We start from the raw sequence: 26,106 nt of genomic DNA, 5'->3' as shown, positions 1-26,106 counted from the left end.
AGTGGTGCGATCTCGGCTTACTGCAAGCTCTGTCTCCCGGGTTCACACCATTCTCCTGCCTCAGCCTCCCAAGTAGCTGGGACTACAGTTGCCTGCCATCACGCCCGGCTAATTTTTTGTATTTTTAATAGAGACGGAGATTCACCGGGTTAGCCAGGATGGTCTGGATCTCCTGACCTTGTGATCCACCTGCCTCAGCCTCCTAAAGTGCTGGGATTACAGGCATGAGCCACTGCGCCTGGCACAACACTTAAAATAATAATTGGAATTATGACTCATTACTCTATAGTGGCACATAGCATGGATAAGGAGGACATTGACAAATTTCCAGGAATTTTATATAATTTCTGAAAACATAACATTTTACCCATACAAATATAACACAGGGAAGGTTAGGTATCTCTTTTTATTTGTATCTTATGTATGGTTTTCCTTATAAAAAATACAACCTACTTTACTTGTGAAACATGCCCCACTTTTCTTGCATGCTTAGCATAGAGTTGTTTCTAGTTATTCTAGTAGTTTTATTTACATATATTGATTATAATTTTAATACTTAGTAATCTTTTATTTTCCAGAGAAAACTAGGAAGTAGACAATTATAAACTGTAATATATTAGCATTCTATAGTAGGTTAGAAAATGTATGAATATACCATCTCCCAACATCTAGAGGGAAGTGTTTCCTCATAATACAACTCCTCAGTGTGGCAGAAAAACACATGTTTATTAACGGGCCAAAATATCTTTAGTCTCTGTAAAAATAGGAAGCCAAAAGTATATAAACTTGAATTATTTATGTTCAGTAATTAATGTTTTAGTATTGTATCTTATTTATAAATGGTCTAGATATTTAATGCAAATCTTTTACTTAGCTTAACTTTACGGTTAAAAATTACCAAAAGTACTTTGGAGACTATTCTTAGGCAGATTTACTGTAAACAAATTATATTTGAAATAATGTTTTTTTGCTTTTCACAAGATGGCACCGAAAGCGAAGGAAGCTCCTGCTCCTCCTAAAGCCAAAGCCAAAGCGAAGGCTGTAAAGGCCAAGAAGGCAGTGTTGAAAGGTGTCCACAGCCACATGCAAAAAGAAGATCCGCATGTCACCCACCTTCAGGCGGCCCAAGACATTGCGACTCCAGAGGCAGCCCAGATATCCTCGGAAGAACACCCCCAGGAGAAACAAGCTTGACCACTATGCTATCATCAAGTTTCCGCTGACCACTGAGTCAGCCGTGAAGAAGACAGAAGAAAACTACACACTTGTGTTCATTGTGGATGTTAAAGCCAGCAAGCACCAGATCAAACTGGCTGTGAAGAAGCTCTATGACAGTGATGTGGCCAAGGTCACCACCCTGATTTGTCATGATAAAAAGAAAAAGGCATATGTTCGACTCTCTCCTGATTATGATGCTTTGGATGTTGCAACAAAATTGGGATCATCTAAACTGAGTCCAGCTGGCTAGCTCTAAATATATGTGTATCTTTTCACCATAAAAAAATGTTTTTCATAAGAGTGACAACTTAATTAGAATCAAATCTATAAGCTTTAAGATTTTACGTTTCTAGTAAGTGTAATATTAGCTTATTTGACTAGAACTCAAGCAGAATGGGAATTTATGCTTGTTTTATATTCAATAGTGATAACTTTGAAGATATAGTTGTTTTATTATACCAAAAATATTATATTAATCTTATTTAACTAAGTTTTTTCCAAATCTTGTTAACTTAAAAAACATTTGATCAGTTCCTATATTTCTAGGAGTTTGGTGAATATTTATTTATAAATGCTTATTTTTTTCCAAGCCAAGTTAGAATAGAGCACTTTTAGAGGACTTTATAAATGAATTTTGCAATGTTCTCCGGAGTTAAGAATATATCACATATACATAACATACATTAACAGATATACAAACACAAATAGAGATTTCATAGCTTTCATCCTGAAATTTCAGCCATGAATCAGGCATAAATATTCTCATGGTTAATTTTAGGCATCTACTTGATCGGATTAAGAGACACACATAGCAGGGGTTTGAGGCCCCCCCCCGCGATGCGGGGAGTAAGAGCTAACCCCTCTTCCCCCCCTGGCTCGTAGGACCCCCATCGCAGGGGGGTGAGGCACCCCCCACGATGCGGGGAGTAAGAGCCAGCCCCTCTTCCCCCCCTGGATCGTAGGACGCCCATCGCAGGGGGGTGAGGCACCCCCCGCGATGCAGGGAGTAAGAGCCAACCCCTCTTCCCCCCCTGGCTCTTAGGACCCCCATAGCAGGGGGGTGAGGCACTCCCCGCGATGCGAGGAGGGCTGAGACTGGGGTCTGGGCTGTTCCGGACTTCAACACTCACCCCTTGACCCCCCGCAGGGCTATGGCGTGTGCTCGGTGGGGCTGGAGTGGCTGGCTTACCTCCTCATGCCTTACAGCCTGGGCGCCTCAGCCACCTCACTCCTGGGCCTGCTGGGCCTGTGGCTGCCACGCCCTGTGCCCCTGGTGGCTGGAGCAGGGGTGCACCTGCTGCTCACCTTCATCCTCTTTTTCTGGGCCCCTGTGCCTCGGGTCCTGCAACACAGCTGGATCCTCTATGTGGCAGCTGCCCTTTGGGGTGTGGGCAGCTCCCTGAACAAGACTGGACTCAGCAGTGAGTATAGCTGTGTGCACTGGGGGGGGGGGGCAGGGGGCTTTATGGCTATCTGTGGGTGGTTGGCTAGACATAGACATCCCAGGGACAGATATGGGGTCCCATGGTCACACAGGGTCCTGTGGATACGGCAGAGGCAGGTGAGGCTTCCTGTGGACACTCTGGGAGTGGAAGGGAAGTCTCATGGACACATTGGGGACAGATGGGTAAGGCATGGACACCCTGGAGACAGGTATGGGGTTTCCACACCATGGACATTCCGTTAATACCCCAGGGCGGGCACAGGGCCCCATCAACACTGGAGTGTCAGTGTGAAATCTCGTGGCTACACGGGGCAGGTGTGGGGCTCTGTGGACACCCCTTAGGGACAGTTTGAAAAACACATCAGGGATTCTCCCTTTTCATACCAGGGGACAGGGCTTACCCTGGCATAGTTTTCATGACACTTGGAGCAGGTGTTTTGGTCTCTGCCTCACGGAGCATGTGGTAGGAGCAAGTAGCCTGTTGTACATCCATGGCATAGATACAGACATGGGCCTTTGTATAGAGAGGAGCAGGCCTGCAGCCCCAACCCATTCTGCTCAGTACCAGAGTCCAGGCCCCAGGTCTGGGCTGCTGGGGAACAGGGCCCTGTTTGCAGAAGGCAGCGGGTGGGCCCATGTTCAGCTCCAGGATGCTCCCTGCCCACAGATGGGCACATGCAGTGACACACAGCTAGCACACATGGGCACAGTCCTGCGAGGCATCCATGTCAGTGTCCGTTCTGATGGGCCAAAGCCGTGAACAGTTTTGAACGTCATCCTTGGGGGTGTGGAGTGGCAGAGGTCATGCCTGCTGCTGGCAGGGCAGAGGCTGGCTCGGTGTCTCTGTCTGTAGCAGGGGCTGGAGCCTCATACTGCACCACAGTCTCTTGGCTGTTTTTCCCAAGGATAGCCAATTCTGGGCAGAGTCCAACCTGGGTATCTTGGACCCATGTTGTGCCCTGTCTGGTCCTGGCATGCCCTCTGCCCAGCTCCATATCCCATCTCCTCCGGTCAACCCCGGGGGATCCTTGTCTCTTCATAGCAGCACTGTGGGGGTAAAGTCACCCTGCAGGGCCCCAAGACAGGAGTGTTCATGTCCTGAGTGCCTGGTGAAGGTGTTAATAGTAGTCCCTATGATTTGGCAGGTGCCATGCCCACCTTCTCACTTTAGAACTTCAGAACACAGCACAGAATAGGCATAAGCTCATCTCGCCATTGGGAAAAGCAGCTCTGGGGAGTTAAGTACCCAAATCACCCACAGAGCCAACATTACAGTCCTGAGAATGAGTGTGCATCTTCTGACTCCCAATCCATTACTCTTGTTGCCCACTCTGGGAGGACTCACTGGAAAGGAAGCCCCACTCTCCATGCTTAGCTTCAGGTTTGATTTGCAGAGTTGGCAGGTGCAAACAGTTTGATCTCTCTAGTCCCGGCTGAAGAGGAGAAACAGTGCCTGCAAGCTTGGCACTGCACACCTGGGGTTGGGGACAGGACATGACTAAGCACAGAGCTTTCTTCTTTTGAGGCCACGCATGTGGTGCGGAGCGGGACCACCTGCATCCACACAGCCCGACGCACCTGCTCCTACTTCTGCTTAGCGTGTGAGCAGTGTGGTGACTAGGGTTTCCACCAGGGGGCAGGCCAGGACCGGCTCACAGCACTTTCTAGGCACTCTCTGGTCCGGGGCTGGGACCCATACAGGGCTTAGTAAAGTTCATAGATGGAAGCTCGGCAGCCCCAGGCCCCAGGTGACACCTCTCCCCTGCCTGCCCTTCACTGCCTGCATGCAGCACTCCTGGGAATCTTGTACGAAGACAAGGAGAGACAGGACTTCCTCTTCACCATCTACCACTGGTGGCAGGCTGTGGCCATCTTCATCGTGTACCTGGGCTGGAGCCTGCACATGAAGGTGAGACTGGGCAGGGTTGGGGGCCCCATGCCCAATGACAGGTACTTCCTTAGCCCCTGCCCTGGCTTCACAGCTTCATAAACGCCACCCCTTCCCAAGCCAGTCTCTGGGCCAAGCCCCATTCCTGCAGCCCACTGGGTGGCCCTCAACTCAGCAACCCACTTACTGGCCCACCTCCAGCCAGTCTCAGTTTGCCCATCTCTGAGGGGATTTGCGGGTGCATCACAGCCATCCTGTGGGCTGTTTGGTACCCTGTTCTCCAGATGATGGGCCTGTCTCCCTTCATGGCCTGAAGGGGAGCAGGCTCCTCATGCTCTGCTCCCAAAAGATGGCGGCTCAGTCTAGCAAGTCCCAGTTGCTAAACATTTTGGAAAAATAGAACTAATGGCCGGGCGCGGTGGCTCACGCCTGTAATCCCAGCACTTTGGGAGGCTGAGGCGAGTGGATTGCCTGAGGTAGGGAGTTTGAGACCAGCCTGACCGACATGGTGAAACCTCGTCTCTACTAAAAATACAAAAATTAGCCGGGCGTGGTGGCAGTCGCCTGTAATCACAGCTACTCGGGAGGCTGATGCAGGAGAATCGCTTGAACTGGGAGGCGGAGGTTGCAGTTAGCCGAGATGGGGCCTTGGCACTCCATCCAGCCTAAGCAACAAGAGCAAAACTCCGTCTCAAATAAAAATAAAAATAAAAATAGAACTAAAAATAGCAGGGAGTGGGCCGGGAGCAGTGGCTCATGCCTGTAATCCCAGCATTTTGAGACGCTGAGGTAGGGGTATCACCTGAGGTCTGGAGTTCGAGACCAGCCTGGGTAACAGGCTGTGAAACCCTGTCTCTACTAAAAACACAAAAATTAGCTGGGCATGGTGGCGCATCCCTGTGATCCCAGCTACTCTGGAGGCTGAGGCACGAGAATGGCTTGAACCTGAGAGATGGAGGTTGCAGTGAGCCAAGATTGCGCCACTGCACTTCAGCCTGGAGGACAGAGCGAGACTCTGTCTCCCCCCCCCAAAAAAAAAAGAAAAAAGAAAAAAGAAAAAAGAAAAGCAGTGAGTGGGCTGGGCATGGTGGCTCATGCCTGTAATCCCAACACTTTGGGAGGCTGACGCAGGAGGATTGCTTGAGGCCAGGAGTTCAAGACCAGCCTGGGCAACATAGGAGACCCTGTCTCTACAAAAAATTTAAAAATTAGCTGGGAGTGGTGGCGCATGCCTGTAGTTCCAGCTACTTGGGAGACTGAGGTCGGAGGATGGTTTGAGCCTCAAAGATTGAGGCTGAAGTGAGCATGCCACTGCGCTCCAGCAGTGGGTGGGGGGAGGGAGGGAGGGGGAGCGGTGGGGAAACGGAGCGACCTTGTCTCGAAAAAAGAAAATAGCCGGAAGTATGCATACAGATATGTGTGTATGTACTGAGCTATGTTGTAAAATCATTCCTGACTGCGGGTTATAGTCAAAACCCCATGAAAAGCATCACTACAGCCCACGGGTGTGTCAGGGACACAGTGTGGTGAGCCCTGGGAAGGCAGGGCCTGTGGCCAGCACTTTATCAACACTGGCACATGCACCCTATGAGGCAAATGGGTTTGCATTGTCTCCTTACAGCGTGGGACACTGAGGTCGCCAGGGGCATGGCGACTGTAAGGGACAGTGCTGGATGTGAGCCTAGCCTGCAGGAGGCGGTCCAGGAAGCGTGGGTGGAGGGGCTGGAGAAGTTGAGGGCCGCGTGGCCCGGGAGGCTCCCGGAGGAGGGAAGGGCCTATCTCAGCGAGGGGCATAGGCGGGAAAGGTGCGGGGCGAGGCGGCCGCGGGTCCCTGGCATCCCTCTCCTTACACCCAGGCTAAGCTGGCGTTGCTGCTGGTGACGCTGGTGGCGACCGCGGTCTCCTATCTGCGGATGCAGCAGAAGCTGCGGCGGGGCGTGGCCCCGTGCCAGCCCTGCATCCCGCGGCCCCAGCACAAGGTGCGTGGTTACCGCTACTTGGAGGAGGACAACTCGGACGAGAGCGACGCAGAGGGCGATCTTGGGGATGGCGCGGAGGAGGAGGCGCCGCCCGCGGGGCCCAGGCCTGGCCCCGAGCCCGCTGGACTCGGCCACCAGCCCTGCCCGTATGAACAGGCGCAGGGGGGCGACGGGCCGGAGGAGCAGTGAGGGGCCGCCTGGTCCCCGGACTCAGCCTCCCTCCTCGCCGGCCTCAGTTTACCAGTCTTAGGTCGGGGGGACCCCCTCCGAGTCCCGCGCTGTCTTCAAAGGCCCCTATCTCCCCTCCCCCACGTTGGGGACGCCCCTCCCAGAGCCTGGGTCACCTCTGGGCTTCCGCAGCCCCCTCCAAGGCGGAGTGGAGCCTTGGGAACCCCTCGGCCAAGCACAGGGGTTCGAAAATACAGCTGAAACCCCGCGGGCCCCTAGCACGCGCCCCAGCCCCAGAGCAGGGTCAGGGTCTTCTTGCTAACCGGCCCCGCTCCAGATCCCCCCAGCTCTCGGCCGCGGACCTGGGCCACGTGTGAGCGCGCTTTGCACCTCCTATCCCCAGGGTCCGCCGAGAGCCACGATTTTTTACAGAAAATGAGCAATAAAGAGATTTTGTACTGCCCTGACTGGGGAGTCCCAGGCCGCGGGGGACGGAGCGCCCCTGGGGTGCACGCCCGGCTGGCCCGGCCTCTGGGCGCCGTGGTGGGAGGCCCTGACCTAGGGGGACCGCGGGGTGTGGGGAGTGTGGAGCCCCACTGGGGGCGGGGCGAGGTGTCCGTAGGCCCCGTCCACCTACCCGTCCTCCCTCCTGAGGCCCCGCCCCCCATAGCTGCCTGCCTTTGCCAACCCCAGCCAGGAGAAGGGAGCGGCGGAGAGGCTGGCAGAGACAGAGGAGGGTGTGACCGCGTTGCTGGTCCCCCATGGGTCCCGAGGGCGCGACAGACTCCGGAGGCACACCCTCCAGGGGCCTGTGTAGGCATCCTCGGCCCTCCAGCGACCACCCCCGCGTCGGACAGGGTCCACTTCCGAGCCACGGTGGGGTCACCCTGTGCCCAGTAGGGGCCTTGGAAGTGGTGGTTGGAGGCCAGGTACGCTCGGTTACTACCCTTTCCCGGCTACAGCCTCAGCTGCGATGCCCACGAGAAACAGGCTGGTGGAGGGGCAGACCCCCTACAAGGCCTGAAGGTGCCTTTCCTCCACCCGTTCCTCTTGTGGCCAGAGGAGAGGGACACCCCCGCCATGAAGAGCTCTGAACGGTTGGGTGAGGACAAGTGGGGGCCGTGGGAGGGCCATGGAGCCCCCAGCTGCACCCCAGCAGGCCCGGGGCTGGCCCACACCATTCCTCACTCCCCACAGCCTCTCTACCTCTGACTTTGGCGAGACACTCGTCTGTACCTCCAGGCTCCATGCCTGCCTCAGCATCGCTCTATGGATTCTCCCAGCCCTAAACTGGCCCCATCTCTCCTCTCTGCCCTCATGTGAGTTTGGTTCTTGAAGCTTCTAGTGGGCCCTGGGGCCAGACTCTGTGGCCTTGGAAAGGGAGTCTCCCATCTGAGCCACAGGTTCCTTCTCTGTTGAGTGTGTGAGGTAACATGTTGGAGCCCTTAGTGTGGCGGCTGCAAGCTCCCCAGGGCCTGTAAAAAACACAAAAGGGTGCGGCGGGAGACTTGACATTTTCTAAATCTGGGAGGGAAAGCTGCCTGCCTCACGCTGACCTTCAATGACAAGCAGACTCAGAAGCGGTCCCGAGGTGCCACCGTAAGCTGGGTGAAGGCCAGCGCTGTGTGCTTCCAGTTCCCCTTCGGCATCTGTAGACTGAGTGTTCTCTGGAGGTGGCTGGCGACATCCTCCAGGCAGGCTCCAGCAAAACCAGTCGGAGCTGGGCCACCTGACGCTCGGATGATTCACCCCTGAATGGAGGGCAAGGTGATATTTGGAAGGGTGTGGGCCCCTGGGATGCTGGGCGAACGGGGAGCGGGTGCCTGGTTAGTGGGCCTACAGCTCTTCCCCGTTCTGAGTCAATTCTAATGTCCATGGTGCCAAGGAACAGAGGCTCTTGTGTTGAGCAGGCTTGAAGGTGATCCGGGCACAGGGAGTGGCCACTCAGGGGCTTGGCTCCTGGCTGTGCTCTTCCTATCTGGGCATTTCCCATGAGAAGGCCTCACAGGCCACCTGGCTGCTCCTGGCACACGGAGGATGCCCAGATGCTGACATGTGCCAGACAACACATATGTACACCTGATAGGCCACACACATGTAACATGCAAACACACGTGACGGGTAACACCTGTGACAGACACTACACGACAACACACGTGCACACATGATGGAAAACACATATCACAGGCCGTGCGACGGGAAACACACATCACAGGCTGTGCGACGGGAAACGCAGCACAGGCAGTGCGACGGGAAACACAGCGCAGGCAGTGCGACGGGCCCTGGCAGCAAGCTCAGCAGGCTGGCTCTTTTCAAGCAGAAGAAGAGCTCATTGTAAGGGATGACACTGGCGTAGGTGGCACCTCCCCTGTCTCCATCACCCCCGGATAAGGTGACTGGGTGGAGGTTCTGGACCCCTGAGTGGACGAGCAGGTTGTGTCATGGCCTCCATGTCTGATTACCACCCTCACTCCCAAAGCAACTCTGTGATTTTGTTGATCTGCACTGTGGGGATTTTTCTTTTTCTTTTCTTTTTTCTTTCTTTTTTTTTTTTTTTTTTTTTTTTTTTGCAACGGAGTTTCACTCTAGTTGCCCAAGCTGGAGTGCAATGGCATGATCTCAGCTCACTGCAACCTCCATCTCCTGGGTTCAAGCAATTCTCCTACCTCAGCCTCCTGAGTAGCGGGGATTACAGGCGCCCACCACCTCGCCAGGCTAATTTTTTTGTATTTTTAGTAGAGACGAAGTTTCACCATGTTGGCCAAGCTGGTCTCAAACTCCTGACCTCAGGTGATCCACCTGCCTTGGCCTCCCAAAGTGCTGGGATTACAGACGTGAGCCATCACACCCAGCTGGGATTTTTCAATTATGTGATTCCAAGAATCTCCAGTCCAAGATTTTTCCTATCTTTAAGTTCTCAGTAGCAGGTTAGATAACCTGAGAAATCTCCCTCTTCAAAACACCTAGAAATGCTGGGTAAGAAACAAATGTCCTTTTAACTATAGAGCTGAGGCCGGGCATGGTGGCTCACGCCTATAATTCCAGCACTTTGGGAGGCTGAGGCGGGCGGATCACCTGAGGCCAGGAGTTCGAGACCAGCCTGTCCAATGGTGAAACCCCATCTCTACTAAAAATACAAAAATCAGCCAGGAGTGGTGGCAGGCGCTTGTAATCTCAGCTACTTAGGAGGCTGAAGCAGGAGAATCGCTGGAACCCAGAAGGCAGAAGTTGCAGTAAGCAAAGATGATGCCATTGCACTCCAGCCTGGGCAAAAGAGTGAAACTCCATCTCAAAAAATATATAAATAAAATAAAATAAAATAAATATATAGCTGAGTTCTTCAGAAAATAAATTAAGTCCCCTAAGGCCAGAAGTGAAGAGGGAAGTGAGAACCAAGGTGGGGACAGAGGAGCTGGTGCTGCAACTGCCTGAGGGCAGGGCTGGGTTGAGCCTTGGAAGCCCTTACAAGGCAGGGGGTCAGTGTTACAGTCAAGCATGATGAAGTTGGGGCCACAGAATGCAACACCTTTAGAGAAAAGGACAGAAAAATTTCCACCCAGGGGAACAGAGAAAGGTGAGAAAATTTGAGCTTTAGGTGGTGAACAAGTTTCCCATGAGATCATTGTGTTTTCAGGCCTCTCTTATATAAATGTGGAACTCCTACAATGAAGTCATGCCACCTGTGTGGTCTAGGAATGCCAGAGTTGAGAAATTAGCACTAAAAAGTTGCTTTGGGGCAGGGGTGGTGGCTCATGCCTGTAATCCCGGCACTTCGGGAGGCTGAGGCAGGTGAATCACCTGAGGTCAGGAGTTCGAGACCAGCCTGGCCAACATGGTGAAACCCCCCCTCTCTACTAAAAGTACAAAAAACTAGCCACGCATCGTGTGCCTGTAATCCCAGCTGCTCGGGAGGCTGAGGCAGGAGAATAGCTTGAACCTGGGAGGCAGAGGTTGCAGTGAGCTGAGATTGCGCCACGGCACTCCTGCCTGGGCAACAAGAGTGAAACTCCGTCTCAAAAAAAAAAAAAGTTGCGTTGGCTTAGTGGTACCCTGGGGCCACTGGAAAAGCCAAAGAGAAAACCTCTCTAGGTGGCTCCCTCAAACCTGGCCACCCAGGATTCCCCACGTAAAGCCCCTCTGAAGCTCAGCTTACGATCCAAAATTACAGAACACACAGAAAACACATCACCGCGAGAAAAGGCAACAGACATAAAAAAGAGCAGGATTCGACACCCGCTCCAAATATCCGCAGCTAGGAGAGAGAAGCTGTCCAACAGGTATGTGAGATAGGCAGCTTCTATAAGGGCTGCCAGTGATCTCCCACCCTTGACTCTTCACAACTTTGTGTAATTTCCATCCCTTGATTGTGGGCTGGACCTAGTGAGTTTCTTTTAACCAACTGAATTGTTATTTTACTTATTTTATTTTATTTTACTTAGAGATAGAGTTACACTGTGTTGTCCATGCTAGGCTGAAACTCCTGGCCTTAAGCAGTCTTCCTGCCTTGGCCTCCTAAAGTGCCTGGATTATAAGCATGAGTCACTGCACTCAGCAGCCTTCGCATTTATTTATTTTTGAGACTTGCTGTATCGCCCAGGCTGAAGTGCAATGGCACGATCTCGGTTCACTGCAACCTCCACCTCCCAGGTTCAAGCGATTCTCCTGCCTCAGGCTTCCAAGTAGCTGAGATTACAGGCACCTACCATCACACCTGGCTAATTTTTGTATTTTTAGTAGAGACTGGGTTTCATCATGTTGGCCAGGCTGGTCTCGAACTCCTGGCCTCAGGTGATCTGCCTGCCTTGGACTCCCAAAGTGCTGGGATTACAGGCGTGAGCCACCAATCCTGGCTGACCAACTTAATACTAAACTGGCCTGAGAGATTCTCACTGCCTGGTGTCCACACTCCGCTAATACCCTCCTGTGAGTGAATGTGATGGGCTACAGTACTTTTGAGCTAATCACATGGGACGCTACCTAAGTGGACCTGAACCAGTCAGGCAAGTCTTTTAAAAGAAAGGGACATGGCGGAGAGGTGCTCTTCTGCAGGCTTGGAGTAGGGCAAGTGGACATGGTGCCACCTACAAGGGGGCCTGTGGAAGCCGAGAGTGGTCCCCGATGGCAGCTTGAAAGAAAACAGGGAACTCAGTGCCCCAACGTAGGGAACAGCCCCTCTCCCCGCCGGCTCTAAGGACCCCCATCGCAGGGGGGTGAGGCACCCCCCGCGATGCGGGGAGTAAGAGCCAGCCCCTCTCCCCCGCTGGTTTTTAGGATCCGCGGTGGACTCACAGCCTGTTTACCATATTGTGAGTAATATCATCTTCCCTCTGGAAATTATGAACTATTTCACAGACGGGTGTACACCCGTCTGTATTGGGATTAATATCATCCTCTTCCTCCCTGAATATTAAGAACAGTACCACACAGGTGTTTCTACTCCCTGTGATATTGGGTGTCATATCCTCCTCTCCCACGTGGCAATTAGAGACAGTATCAGTGCAGGCGTGTCCACCTTCTGTGATATTTAAAGTAATATCATCCTCTTCCCTCCAGGATCATGGGAACAATATCCCTGGGGGGTGTACACTTTCTGCGATACAAGTAGTCATATCACCCCCTCCGCCTTGGAATATTATGAAGGACCATCTCACAAGGGAGTGTACACTGCCTGCGATATTGGGAGTAATAGCAACCTCTCGGCCTCTGAATATTAGGAAGAATATCACAGGGTGGGTGTACACCTCCTGCTCTATTATGGGGAGTAATATCATCCCCTCCCTTTCAGCATATTAATAACAATATCACAGGGTGGGTGAACACAGCTTGCGATGCTGGAATTATGATCATCCTCTCCCCCTCGGGTTATTAGGAACAATATCACAGAAGAGGTGTACACTCCCTGCGATATTGGGAGTAATATCATACGCTTCTTCCGTGAATATTAGGAGCAATATCACCGGGTGGCTGTACATTCATTGCTATGTTGGCATTCATGTCATACTCCACCCGCTGGATATTAGGATCAGTGTCACAGGGTGAGTGTACACCTACTGCTATATTAAAACTAATATCATGCTCTCCATCCCTGGATATTAGGAACAATATCACAGGTAGGTGTACACCCCCTGCGGTATTAGGAGTAATAACATTATGAATTATTAAACATCATTCTCATTAATGATTATCAATGGTAATATTAATTAATAGTATAACATTATTAGTCATTAATCATTATTTTAAAGATATGATTATGCATGATTAAATTAATTCTTACTATTAATGTCATTTTAAATAATATTATTTATTAATATTAATATTAATCATTGTCTTATTACCAACATCACTTATGATGGATTTAAGTAAGACAAATTACGATATCATTATTTTATTATTAATAGTGATATGGTTATTAATTATTAATCATAATCATTAATATTTGTAATCTGCATTAAGTTTTACTGTCTCCAATGTAGTTATTAATATCGATGATTACTATTAATTGTTATTCTATTTATTAATATTAATAATTAATAAAACTGTTCCCGATATCCGTAAGGGAGAGGATATGACTCCCAATATCACAGAAAGTGTACACCCCTCTATGATGTTACTCCTAATAGCCAGGGGGTAGAGGATGACATTATGGAAAATAGCGCAGTGGGTGTACATCCCTTCGGTCATCTTGTTCCTAATATCCTGGGTGGGAGCGGATGATATGACTCCCAATATCGTAGGGAGTGGAGACCTCCCCCGTGATACTGTCCCTAACATCCAAAGGTGAAGAGGATGATATTTCTTCCAATTTCGCTGGGGATGCAAACCACCCCTGTGATATTGATCCTAACATCCAGGCGGCGAGAGGATGATATTAGTCTGAATATTGAAGGAGGTGTCCACTCCCTAGGGATATTGTTCCTAATATCCAGGGACGGAGAGGATGATATCACTCCCAATATAGCAGGGGTATACACCCCTTGTGTGACATTGCTCCTAAAGGGCAGCGGGGGAGAGGAAGATATTACAGCCAATATCACACTGGGTATACAACCCCTTGTGACATTCTTCCTTCTATCCTGGGAGGGAGAGGGAGATACTAGCGGCAATGGCGCAGGGGCTGTACACACTCACTGTGATATTGTTCCGAATATCCCTAGCGGGAGAAAATGATGTTACTTCCAATATCGCAGGGGGTGTACATGCTCCTGTGATATTGTTTCTTATATTCAGGGGGAGAGGATGATATTACTCCCAATATCGCAGGGGTTGTACACACCTCCTGCGATACGGGGAGTAAGAGCCAGCCCCTCTCCCTCCCTGGCTCTTAGGAGCCCCATCGCAGGGCCGTGAGGCCCCCCCCCCCCCGCGGTACGGGAAGTAAGAGACAGCCCCTATCTCTCCCTGGTTCTTAGGACCCCCATCGCAATGGGGTGAGGCCCCCGCGATGCGGGGAGTCATATCACCCCCCTCTGGATATGACGATTCACGTCACAGGGGGGCGGGAGCCCCCCGCGATGCGGGAAGTCATATTACCCCCCCCTCCCCTCCGGATATGACGATCCACATCGCAGTGGGGCGGGCGCCCACCGCGATGCGGGGAGTCATATCACCCCCCCTCTCCCCCCAGGATATGAGGACCCACATCACAGGGGGTCGGGCGCCCCCCGCGATGCGGGGAGTCATATCACCCCCATCTCCCCCCCTGGATATGACGATCCACGGTGGTCACACAGCGTGTTCACCTTATTGTCAGTAATATCTTCTCTGCCTCTGGAAATTACCAACTATGTCACAGACGGATGCACATTCTCTGCACTCTTTGGAGTAATAGCATCGTCTTTCCCCTTGATATTAAGAAAAATATCACAGGAGTGTTTTTACCCCCAGGGGCATTCCGTGTAGTATCATCACTCCCACGTTGAAATTAGGAACAATATCACTGGGGGCGTGTTCACCTCGTGCGATATTGAAAGTAACATCATCCTCTTCTCTCTTGGATCATGGGAACCATATCACTGGGGTTGTGTACACTTTCTGCGGTATTGGGAGTAAGATCATCCTCTCCGCCTTGGAATATTAAGGACCATATCACAGTGGGGCTGTACACACCCTGTGCTATTAAGAAGAATATTATCCTCCCCTGCCCTGCACATTGGAAAAACTATCACAGAGTGGGTGTACACCTCCTGCGATGGAGGGGTGATATCATCTTCTCTTCTTCTGGATAATAGCAACAATAGTACATGGGTTTGTACACTTTCTGTGATATTGGGAGTTTTGGCAACCTCTCCACCTTTGAATATTAAGAACAATGTCACAGACTGGATGTACGACCCCTGCGATTTTGGGAGTCATATCAGCTTCTCCTCTCCATGGATATTAGGAATAATATCCGAGGATGGGTGTACACCTCCTGCTGTATGGGCAGTCATATCGTCCTCTCCCTTCCTGGCTGCTAGTAACAATATCAGAGGATGGGTGTACACAGCCTGCGATATTGCGAGTAATATCACCCTCTCCCCCTCCGGATATTAGGAACAATGTCACAGAAGGGGTGTACACTTCCTGAGATATTGGGAGTAATAGCATTCTCTTCTTCCGGGAATATTAGGAGGAATATCACCGGGTGGATGCACACCCACTGCTATCTTGGGAGTAACGTCATATGCCATCCCCTGGAGATGATATTCGGATCAATATCATCGGGTGGGTGTACACCTACTGCGATATTCAACGTCATATCATGCTCTCTCCCTCCCTGGACATTAGGAACAATATCACAGGTGGGGGTACATCCGCTGAGGTATTAGAGATAATATTCATATTAATTCTTCCTCATTTATTATTTACATGAATATGTATTACCAATATAAATATTAATATAAGAAATCATTGCTAATAGTATTCAGATTATTAATATTAATATTAATTATTAGGAGCTAATATGACAGTTTTCTAATGAATAAGATCAATATCACTCTTTAATACCAGGCATCATTAATCATTAATATTAATCATTTATTGTTATCGTGAGTATAACACTTTAATAGGAATTTTCATTATTATCGGTATTGATTTTAAGAATTATATGATCAGTCATTAATATTGATAATTATTAGTATCAATTAATAATTGAGATTATTAATTGTGGTAAGTCACATTGCGCCATTCCACCCCTCCCTCGGCAGCTCGTTTACGACCCAAAACGGGGATCCAAATGCCCCTGAGAGAGCAGCGGTATGCTGTGATAGAGGAGGATGGTCACGTGGTGGAGAGGCATGTTTTTATGTACCAGCCCTTCACCTCTGCCGACCTTCTCAACTGGGAAAACAATACCCCGTCATAGAGAGAAAAGCCGCAAGCCCTAATTGATTTGCTCCAAACTGTTATCCAGACCCACAACCCCACCTGGGCTGATCGCCACCGGTTGCTCATGTTCCTCTTTAAGAGAGATGAAAGGCGAAAGGCGGAGAGGGCTCCACGCAGCAACTAAGTGGCTAGAGGAACATGCACCAGCTGATTATTGAAACCCCCAAGAGCGTGGAAGGACCCAGTTACCAGGAACCCACTCCCAGGTGGACCCACATGAAAGAGAGGATATGCAAAGGCTAAACCAAGACAGGGAAGCTCTCTTGGAAGGATTCAAGAGGGGAGCTCCGAAGGCCACAAACGTTAACAAGGTCTCTGAGGTCATTCAGGGAAAAGAAGAAAGTCCAGCACACAATTCTACCAGAGACTGTGTGAGGCTTATGGTATGTATACTCCCCTTGATCCCGATAACCCTGAAAATCAGCGCATGATTCACATGGCTTTAGTCCGTCAAAGCGCGGAAGATGTTAGAAGAAAACTGCAGAAGCAGGCTGGACTTGCAGGGATGAATACATCACATTGATGAGAAAGAGCTAAGCAGGTGTTTGTAAACAGGGATGCAGTAAGCCCGAAGGAAAATGGCAAAGAGATTGGAGGTCAGGCCTGGCAAAACACTGACCTGTTTGTTAGCTGCAGCAATCAGAGGGGCCCCCCGAAAGAGGCAAGGGAAGGGGGGCCCTGGGAAAGAAACTCAGCTTGGCTGTCAGAGTTTGCAGCGTAACCAGTGTGCTCATGGTAAAGAAATAGGACAGTGGAAGAACAAATGCCCTGAGCTCAAAAGAAAACAAGGTGACTCAGAGCAGGAGGCCCCGGACAAGGAGGAAGGGGCCCTGCTCAACCTGGCAGGAGGGTTCTTGGACTGAGGGAGACCGGGCTCAAGCGTCCCCAAAGAGCCTCTGGTCAGAATGACAGTCGGGGGTAGGGACATTGACTTTCTTATAGATAGCGGTGCTGAACATTGGCTAGTAACCGCCCCGGTCGCCCCCTTATCCAAAAAGACTATTGACGTCATCGGAGCCACGGGGGTTTCAGCAAAGCAAGCTTTCTGCTTGCCTTGGACTTGTACTGTAGGAGGCCTTAAAGTCATTCATCAGTTTTGGTACATGCCTGACTGTCCCTTGACCTTTTTGGGAAGGGACTTGCTCAGCAAGCTGAGAGCCACTATCTCTTTGACAGTGCACGGCTCTTTGCTGCTAAAGTTACCCGGAACGGGAGTCATTATGACCCTTATGGTCCCCCGAGAGGAGGAATGAAGACTTTTCTTAACAGAGCCGGGCCAAGAGAGAAGACCAGCTCTGGCTGAGTGGTGGCCAAGAGTACAGGCAGAAGACAACCCTCCGGGATTGGCCAATTAAGACTGGGGCCCAGCCGCTTAGGCAAAAACAGGACCCGGTCCCCAGAGAAGCTCTTCAAGGTATCCAGGTCCCTCTCAAGCACCTAAGAACTTTTGGAATTATTGTTCCTTGTCAGTCTCCATGGAACACTCCCCTCCTGCCTGTTCCCAAGCCATGGACGAAGGACTACAGGCCGGGACAGGATTTGCGCTTGCTTAATCAAGCTACACTGACTTTACTTCCAATAGTACCTAACCCGTCCGCATTGTTGGGGTTGCCGCCAGCTGAGGAGAGCTGGTTCACCTGCTTGGACTTGAAAGACGCTTTCTTTCCTATCAGATTAGCCCCTGAGAGGCAGAAGTTGTTTGCCTTTCAGTGGGAAGATCCGGAGTCAGGTGTCACTACTCAGTACACTTGGACCGGGCTTCCCCAAGGGTTCAAGAACTCCCCCACCATCTTTGGGGAGGCGTTGGCTCGAGACCTCCAGAAGTTTCCCACCAGAGACCTAGGCTGCGTGTTGCTTCAGTAGGTTGATGACCTTCTGCTGGGACACCCCACGGCAGTCGGGTGTGCCAGGGGAACAGATGCCCTACACCGGCACCTGGAGGACTGTGGGTCGAAGGTGTCCAAGAAGAAAGCTCAGATCTGCCAACAGCAGGTACGTTACTTGCAATTTACTATCCGACAGGGGTCGGAACGGAGCCTGGGATCAGAAAGAAAGCAGGTCATTTGCAATCTAGCGGAGCCTGAGTAGAAGGCAGTTGAGAGAATTCTTAGGAGCTGTGGGGTTTTGTAGACTGTGGATCCCAAACTTTGCAGTATTAGCCAAGCCTTTGTATGAGGTCACAAAGGGGGCGGGGACAGGGAACCTTTTGAATTGGGATCCCAACAACAGCAAGTCTTTCATGAGTTAAAGGAAAAACTTCTGGCAGCCCCAGCCCTGGGGCTACCCGATCTGACAAAGCCTTTTACATCCTATGTGTCAGAGAGAGAGAAAAGATGGCAGCCGGACTTTGAACCCAAACTGTGGGGCCCTGGTAGTGGCCGGTGGCCTACCTCTCTAAACAACTAGACGGGGTCTCTAAAGGATGGCCCTTGTGTTTGAGGGCCTTGGCAGCAACTGCCCTGCTAGTACAAGAAGTAAATAAGCTGACTCTTGGGCAAAACCTGAACATAAAGGCCTCCCGTGCTGTGGTGACTTTAATGAATACTAAAGGACATCATTGGCTAACGAATGCTAGACTCACCAAGTACCAAACTTTGCTCTGTGAAAATCCCCGTATAACCATTGAAGTTTGTAACACCCTACACCCCGCCACCTTGCTCCTGGTATCAGAGAGCCCTGTCGAGCCTGATTGTGTAGAAGTGTTGGACTCAATTGACTCTAGCAGACCTGACCTCCGGGACCAGCCTTGGGCATCAGTAGACTGGGAACTAGATGTGGATGGGAGCAGCTTCTTCAACGCCCAAGGAGAGAGAGGTGCAGGGTATGCAGTGGGAACCCTGGACACTTGTTGAAACCACATCGTTGCCCCAGGCCACTTCAGCCCAGAAAGCTGAACTCATTGCTTTAATTCAGGCCTTAGAACTCAGTGAGGGTGAGACTGTAAACATTTACACTGATTCTCGGTATGCCTTTTTAACCCTTCAAGTGCATGGAGCGTGATAGAAAGAAAAAGGCCTATTGAACTCTGGGGGAAAAGACAGAAAATATCAACAAGTAATCTTGCAATGATTAGAAGCAGTATGGAAACCCCACAAGGTGGCAGTTATGCATTGCAGAGGACACCAGCGAGCTTCCACCTTGCTGGGTTTGGGGTATTCCCGCGCTGACTCAGAGGCTCCAAAAGCAGCATCTGCCCCCTTCTGGACATCAGTGTTCCCTCAAGCACCTGATCTTGGACATACTTATTCTAAAGAAGAAAAGGACTTTCTCCAGGTAGAGGGAAGGACAAGTGATGGAGGAAGGATGGATTCGGTTACCAGATGGGAGAGTAGCTGTGCTACAGCTGCCAGGAGCCGCAGTTGTACTGGCTGTGCAAGAAACCACCCATATAGGTAAGGAGTCACTGGAAAAGTTGTTAGCCCGGTATTTCTACATCTTGCGTTTCTCAGCCCTTGCCAAAACGGTGAGGCAGCCGTGTGTTACCTGCCGACAGCATGATGCGAGGCAAGGTCCAGCCGTTCCGCCCGGCATACGAGCTTACGGAGAAGCCCCCTTTGAAGATCTCCAGGTAGACTTCACAGAGATGCCAAAGTGTGGAGGTAACAAGTATTTACTAGTTCTTGGGCGTACCTACTCTGGGTGGGTGGAGGCTTATCCAACACGAACTGAGAAAGCTAGTGAAGTAACCCCTGTGCTTCTTTGAGGTCTGATTCCTAGATTTCGACTGCCCTTAAGGATCGGCTCAGATAATGGGCATGCGTTTTTGTCTGCCTTGGTACAGAAGATGGCAAAGGTATTGGGGATCACGCGGAAACTGCATGCCGCCTCCCGGCCTCAGAGTTCTAGAAAGGTGGAGCGGATGAATCGGACTATTAAAAATAGTACTATTGTCTTCACCTCTGGATATTTAAAACAACACCACAAGGGGCATCAAAACCTGCTAAATTGGAGGGTATGTTATCCTCTCCCCCACGCCCCCAGCGCCCCCGGATATTAGAGACAGTAACACAGGGGTGATGTACACCCACTGCTTTATTGGGAGTAATATCATCCTCTCCCTTCTTGGATATTAGGAACAATATCACACTGTGCGTATACGCCTGTTGCGAAATTCAATGGAATGTCATCCTGCGCCTCCCTGGGTATGACGAACAATATCATGGAGGATGTACAACTTCTGAGATATTGGGAGTGATATGATCCTCTGCCCTCTGGAAGTTAGGGACAATATCACAGGGGTAGTGTACACCCTATGGGATGTTGGGAATAATATCATCCTCCAGCCCACTGGATATTAAAAACCATATCACAAGGGGAGTGTACACACACTTTGATATTGCTATTAATACCATCATCTCCCTCTTTGGATATTCAGTGCAATATTTCAGGTGGGGTATACACCACCTGCAATACTGGAAGTAATATGATTTTCTTCCCCTCTGGATATCAGAAACAATATAACAGGGGGTTGTGAACAACCCCTGCGATATTTGGAGTAATATCACCGTCTCCATTCACGATTATTAAGAACAATATCGTAGGGGTGGGGGTGTACACCCCCTTTCATACTTGATATCATCCTCTTCCCCCCTGGATATTAGGAACAATATCAGGAAGGGATGTACAGACCCCGCGACCTTTGCTGTCATATAATTGTCTCTCCCCTAGATATTAGGAAAAATGTCACTGGGGATGTGAACAGCCCTGCGATATTGAGAGTAGTATCATCCTCTCCCCCATTGCATATTGGGAACAACATCACAGGTGGGGTGTACTGCCTCTGCGATATTGGGAGTAAAATTTTCCTCTCTTCCCCTGGACATTAGGAAGAGTATCAGAGGGGGAGGGTGTACATTCCCTGCAATATTCAACGTAAACTTATCCTCTCCCTCCCAGGGTATTCAGAACAATAGGACAGGAGGGGTGTACACCCCCTGCGATATTGAGAGTCATATCATCCTCTTTCGCTCTGGATATTAGGAACAATATCACAGGGTTGTGTACAACCCTTGTGATATTGGGAGTCATATCATCCTCTCTCCCTGTGGATATTAGGAAGAGTATCACAGGGCTGTGTAAACCCCCTGCGGTACTGGGAGTAATATCATCCTCTCTCCCTCTGAATATAGGAAGATTTTCACAGGGGTGTGTACACCTCCTGCGATATTGGGAGTAATATCATCCTCTCTACCCAGGAAATGACTAACAAGGTCACGGGGAGGTGTACTCCCCCTGCGATATTGGGAGTAATGTCGTCCTCCCCAAACCTGGATGTTAGCAACGAGATCACAGAGGGGGTGTACACACCGTGCGACATTGGAAGTAATATGATCCTCTCCCCACCTGGATACTGGGAAAGATACCACAGCGCTGGTATACGTTTCCTACGCTGTTGGGAGTAATATCATTCTTTTCCTTTCTGGATATTAGGAAGAGTATTACAGGGGTTTTGTACAATTACTTCAATATTGGGAGTACTATCATCCTCTATTTTCCTGGATATTGGGCACAAAAACACAAAAGGGTGTACAACCCCTGCGATATTGGGAGTAATAGCATACTCTCCTTCCCTGGATGTTAGAAAACAATATCATCAGGGCTGAACACCCCCCGCGATAATGGGAGTCATATTTACTCTTTCACAGGCCATTTGGAACAATATCACAGGGGTTGTTTACAAACAGGGGTAGTGTACACTCCTTGTGATATTGGGAGTAACATCATTCACTCCACCTCCGGATATTAAGAACAATATCCCAGCGGGAGGTGGTACACCCCCAGTGATATTGCTAGTAATGTCATCCTCTCCTTCCCTGGATATTAGGAACAATATCACAGGGGGGTGTACACCTTCTGTGATATTGGAAGCAATATCATCCTCTCCCCCGCTGGATATTAGAAAAAAATATCACGGTGTACACCCACTGTGATATTAGGAAGAATATTACAGGGTGTACACCCACTCTGACTTTAAGAGAAATAGCTCCCTCAAATGTCCCAAACAATATCACAGGGTATACAATGATATTTCCCTAGGATATTACAAATAGTTTCACAGGATGTACACCCACTGTGATAACAGGGGTAATACATCCCAAGGATACTACCAAGAATATCACAAGGCTGTACACCCACTATGACATCAGGAGTGATATCTCCCTAGGATATTACGAATACCATCACAGAATGTACACACATGGTGTGCGCCCACGGTGATATTAGGAGTACTGTCAACCCAGGACATAACCAATAAGACCACAGGGAGTACATACATGATGTACACCCACGGTGATGTTATGAGAACTATCTCCCTAGGATAATACGAATAACATCACAGAGTGGACACACACGGTATACACCCACTGTGGCACTAGGACTAATAACTTTCTAAGATATTACCAATAGCATCACAGAATAGAAACACATGGTGTACACCCACTGTAACACAAGGTGTAATTTCTCCCTAGGATATTACGAGGAACATCTCAGTGCATACACACATGGTGTACACCCACTGTGACATTAAGGGTAATATCGCCCTAGCATATTACCAATAACATCACAGGGTGTCCACCCATGGTGTACACGCACTGTGATGTTAGGGATAATATCTCCCTGGGATATGATGAATAATACCACAGGGTGTACAGAAACTGTGATATTAGAGGTAATATGTCTCTAGGATATTATGAATAATATCACAGGGTGTACACCCACTGTGATACTGTGAGCAATATCTCTCTAGGATAGTACAAATAATATCACAGAGTGTACACCCACTGTGATATTAGAAATATCTCTCTGGGATATCACAAATTATATCACAGAGTGTACACACATGGTGTACATCCACTTTGATATTAGGAGTAATATCTTCATAGGACATTACAAATAACATCGCAGAGTGTACAAGCACTGTAATATTAGGAATCGTATCTCCCTAGGTGATTACAAATAATATCACAGGGTGTACACCTACTGTGATATTAGGAGTAATATCTTCCTAGGGTATTACGAATAATTTCACAGTCTGTACGCACATGGTGTACACTCACTGTGATATTAGGAGTAATATCTACCTAGTAGATCACAAATAACATCGAAAGGTGTACACCCACTTAGATATTAGCTGTAATATTTTTCTAAGTTGTTACAAATAAGATCACAGGGTGTACAAACATGGTGTACACTCACTGTGATATCAGGAGTAGTATCTCTGTAATATATTATGAATAATATCACAGGGTGTACACCCACTGTATTATTAGGAGTACTATCTCTGTAGGATATTACAATTAATATGACAGGGTGTGGAGCCACTGTGATATTAGGAGCAATATATTTCTAGGATATTACAAATAATATCACAGGGTGTACATGCACTCTGCTGTCAGGAGCAGTATCTCCCTAGGACATGAAAAATCCTATCACAGGGTGCCCAATCTCTGTCTTCCAGGTTCTAAGGGATTCTCCTGCTTCAGCCTCCCAAGTAGCTAGGGTTACCCACCACCACGCCGGCTAATTTTTTTTGTTTTCACTGGAGATGGGGTTTCACCACGTTGACCACGTTGGTCTGGATCTCCTGACCTCAGGTGATCCATCAGCCTCGGCTGACCAAATTACTGGGATTACGGTTGTGAGCCATGGTGCTGGGCCAAGAGTTATATATTCAATTCATTTGGAAACACAGCTCCCATATTTGAGTGTGCATGTACTTTTATGAAGAAATGATGTCAGAAAACCTAAGGATGATAATAAATATGAAAAGTAACAGGCATGTGAAAAGGTCTTCCGATTAAGAACTATAAGGTTCGATTTCGTTTTTAGATAATGGGGTCCTAGCTATTGTGTCGTCCTTTTACATATTCTACCTCAAAGGAATTTGTAGCATGGTGTCAGAATAAAATAGAGTGTATTTCATGGCTTCTTAATTTCTTTCAATTAGACTGAGATCTTTTTCTTAAAGAGAGAAGGACATTTTCATTGCATTGTATTTTTTCTGAAAAGAGTAGGCCGTATTTTACTGAGATCACGTATTTGTTATATATGACTTTTTGGTCTTGTAATATTCTTAAGTGGATTTTCTCTAAAGTAGTATGTACACAAAGACTTGTATAGCAAAAAAGTAAATCACGTAATAACTCTGATATTATTGGAATTGTCACAACTGAGAAACATTGCTGGCGGTGTATGGTCCACAAGTGTGAAAATGTTCCTTGTGAATTGCTTGCATCCAGCATTAAGGGCTGGTTTTTATCTTTTATTTTTCCAATCCTCTTTACTTCTCAAGGTGTCCAAGTCACACAGAGCCACGGAATCTCACAGGTGTCTGAGAATTCCTCCTCCTGGGACTCTCAGAGGATCCAGAACTGCAGCCCATCCTCGCTTTGCTGTCCCTGTCCCTGTCCATGTATATGGTCACGGTGCTGAGGAACCTGCTCAGCATCCTGGCTGTCAGCTCTGACTCTCCCCTCCACAGCCCCATGTGCTTCTACCTCTCCAACCTGTGCTGGGCTGACATCGGTTTCACCTTGGCCACGGTTCCCAAGATGATTGTGGACATGCAGTCGCATAGCAGAGTCATCTCTTATGAGGGCTGCCAGACACGGATGTCTTTCTTGGTCCTTTTTGCATGTATGGAAGACATGCTCCTGACTGTGATGGCCTATGACTGCCGTCTGTCGCCCTCTGCACTACCCAGTCATTGTGAATCCTCACCTCTGTGTCTTCTTCGTCTTGGTGTCCTTTTTCCTTAGCCCGTTGGATTCCCAGCTGCACAGTTGGTTTGTGTTACTATTCACCATCACCAAGAATGTGGAAATCACTAATTTTGTCTGTGACCCCTCTCAACTTCTCAACCTTGCTTGTTCTGACAGCGTCATCAATAACATATTCATATATTTCGATAGTACTATGTTTGGTTTTCTTCCCATTTCAGGGATCTTTTTGTCTTACTATAAAATTGTCCCCTCCATTCTAAGGATGTCATCATCAGATGGGAAGTATAAAGGCTTCTCCACCTGTGGCTCTCACCTGGCAGTTGCTTGCTGATTTTATGGAACAGGCATTGGCATGTACCTGACTTCAGCTGTGTCACCACCCCCCAGGAATGGTGTGGTGGCATCAGTGATGTATGCTGTGGTCACCCCCATGCTGAACCTTTTCATCTACAGCCTAGGAAAGATGGATATACAAAGTGTCCTGCAGAGGCTGTGCAGCAGAACAGTCGAATCTCATGATCTGTTCATTCCTTTTTCTTGTGTGGGTGAGAAAGGGCAACCACATTAAATCCCTACATCTGCAAATCCTGCCCCTTAGTCACATTAGTTTTGTGGCTTGATGGCTTTTATTCCTTTCCGCATTTCCTTTGTCAATATTGCTTTCTTCGTTATGCCTTTAACTGCAACGGGTGAGGATTCTGGGATCCTTTGTTTAGCAGAAACTTCATGACAGAATCCTCTATACCTAGGCGGCCTCTTTTAGCTTCTGAGCAATAACCCGGTCATCCAGGTGGAATCACAACCATCTTTTTATATACACGAAGTCCTCCCTTCATTTTGGAATTCCCTGAAAACTGAGTTTATGGAAACAATGTACAGGAGGTCCTCCAACACCATTGGTTGTTCAAAGTTGTGTAGTTATACTCTTCATGAAAAATAAGTGGTTTCACTATACATAATTTTGCTTCAAGGTGAAGTTTCCAAGAGACTTTCAAAGATGTTAAGTGAGGACATACTGTACATCAAATTCATATCCTCTTCCACAGTTCATGTGGAATTTCTTTATAAACTGCTTCTAGAGAATCTATTTAGGCAGGTTATGTGTAAAGATCCATGTCGCCCTTCCTCAATCTTGGCTTTGAATCAAATCACCTGGGGAGCTTACAAATGATGAGGCCTGGGTCTCAATACCTGAGATTCTGATTTCCTTGCACCTGTGTGAGTATGTGGATTTTTTTTTTTTTTTTGCTTTTAAAGCACCAGAGGTGGTTCCAATGATGAAGTTTTTAGAGGCATCAAGCTCCAATGATTAAGAACAGAAAT

General features: G+C 48.8%; 1 protein-coding gene and 2 pseudogenes across 1 annotated transcript; all 3 read left to right on the top strand.

Moving 5' to 3' along the window:
• Positions 1–969: 969 nt before the first annotated feature.
• On the top strand, positions 970–1,974 carry LOC117979694 (large ribosomal subunit protein uL23-like; annotated as a pseudogene).
• Positions 1,975–2,055: 81 nt separating this feature from the next.
• LOC134729924 (protein unc-93 homolog B1-like) lies at positions 2,056–5,820 on the top strand. The gene is made up of 3 exons (XM_063602695.1): positions 2,056–2,064; positions 2,366–2,639; positions 4,453–5,820. Exons 1-3 carry the CDS (start codon positions 2,056–2,058, stop codon positions 4,650–4,652), a joined length of 483 nt encoding a protein of 160 aa, XP_063458765.1. The 3' UTR covers positions 4,653–5,820.
• A 17,970-nt stretch (positions 5,821–23,790) lies between these two features.
• LOC100995469 (olfactory receptor 7E24-like) lies at positions 23,791–25,862 on the top strand (annotated as a pseudogene).
• Positions 25,863–26,106: the final 244 nt, after the last annotated feature.

This window comes from Pan paniscus, chromosome 2 (genome assembly GCF_029289425.2).
Source record: "Pan paniscus chromosome 2, NHGRI_mPanPan1-v2.0_pri, whole genome shotgun sequence".
NCBI classification, from domain to species: domain Eukaryota; kingdom Metazoa; phylum Chordata; class Mammalia; order Primates; family Hominidae; genus Pan; species Pan paniscus.
The sequence above is the reverse complement of the archived record's forward strand: the minus strand, read 5'-3'. Positions and strand labels throughout refer to the sequence as shown.

Excerpts from the sequence above, each read along its gene's own strand:
- LOC134729924 (XM_063602695.1), top strand. Across the intron at positions 2,640-4,452 it reads GAACAAGACTGGACTCAGCA|CACTCCTGGGAATCTTGTAC; the intron begins GTGAGTATAGCT and ends GCCTGCATGCAG.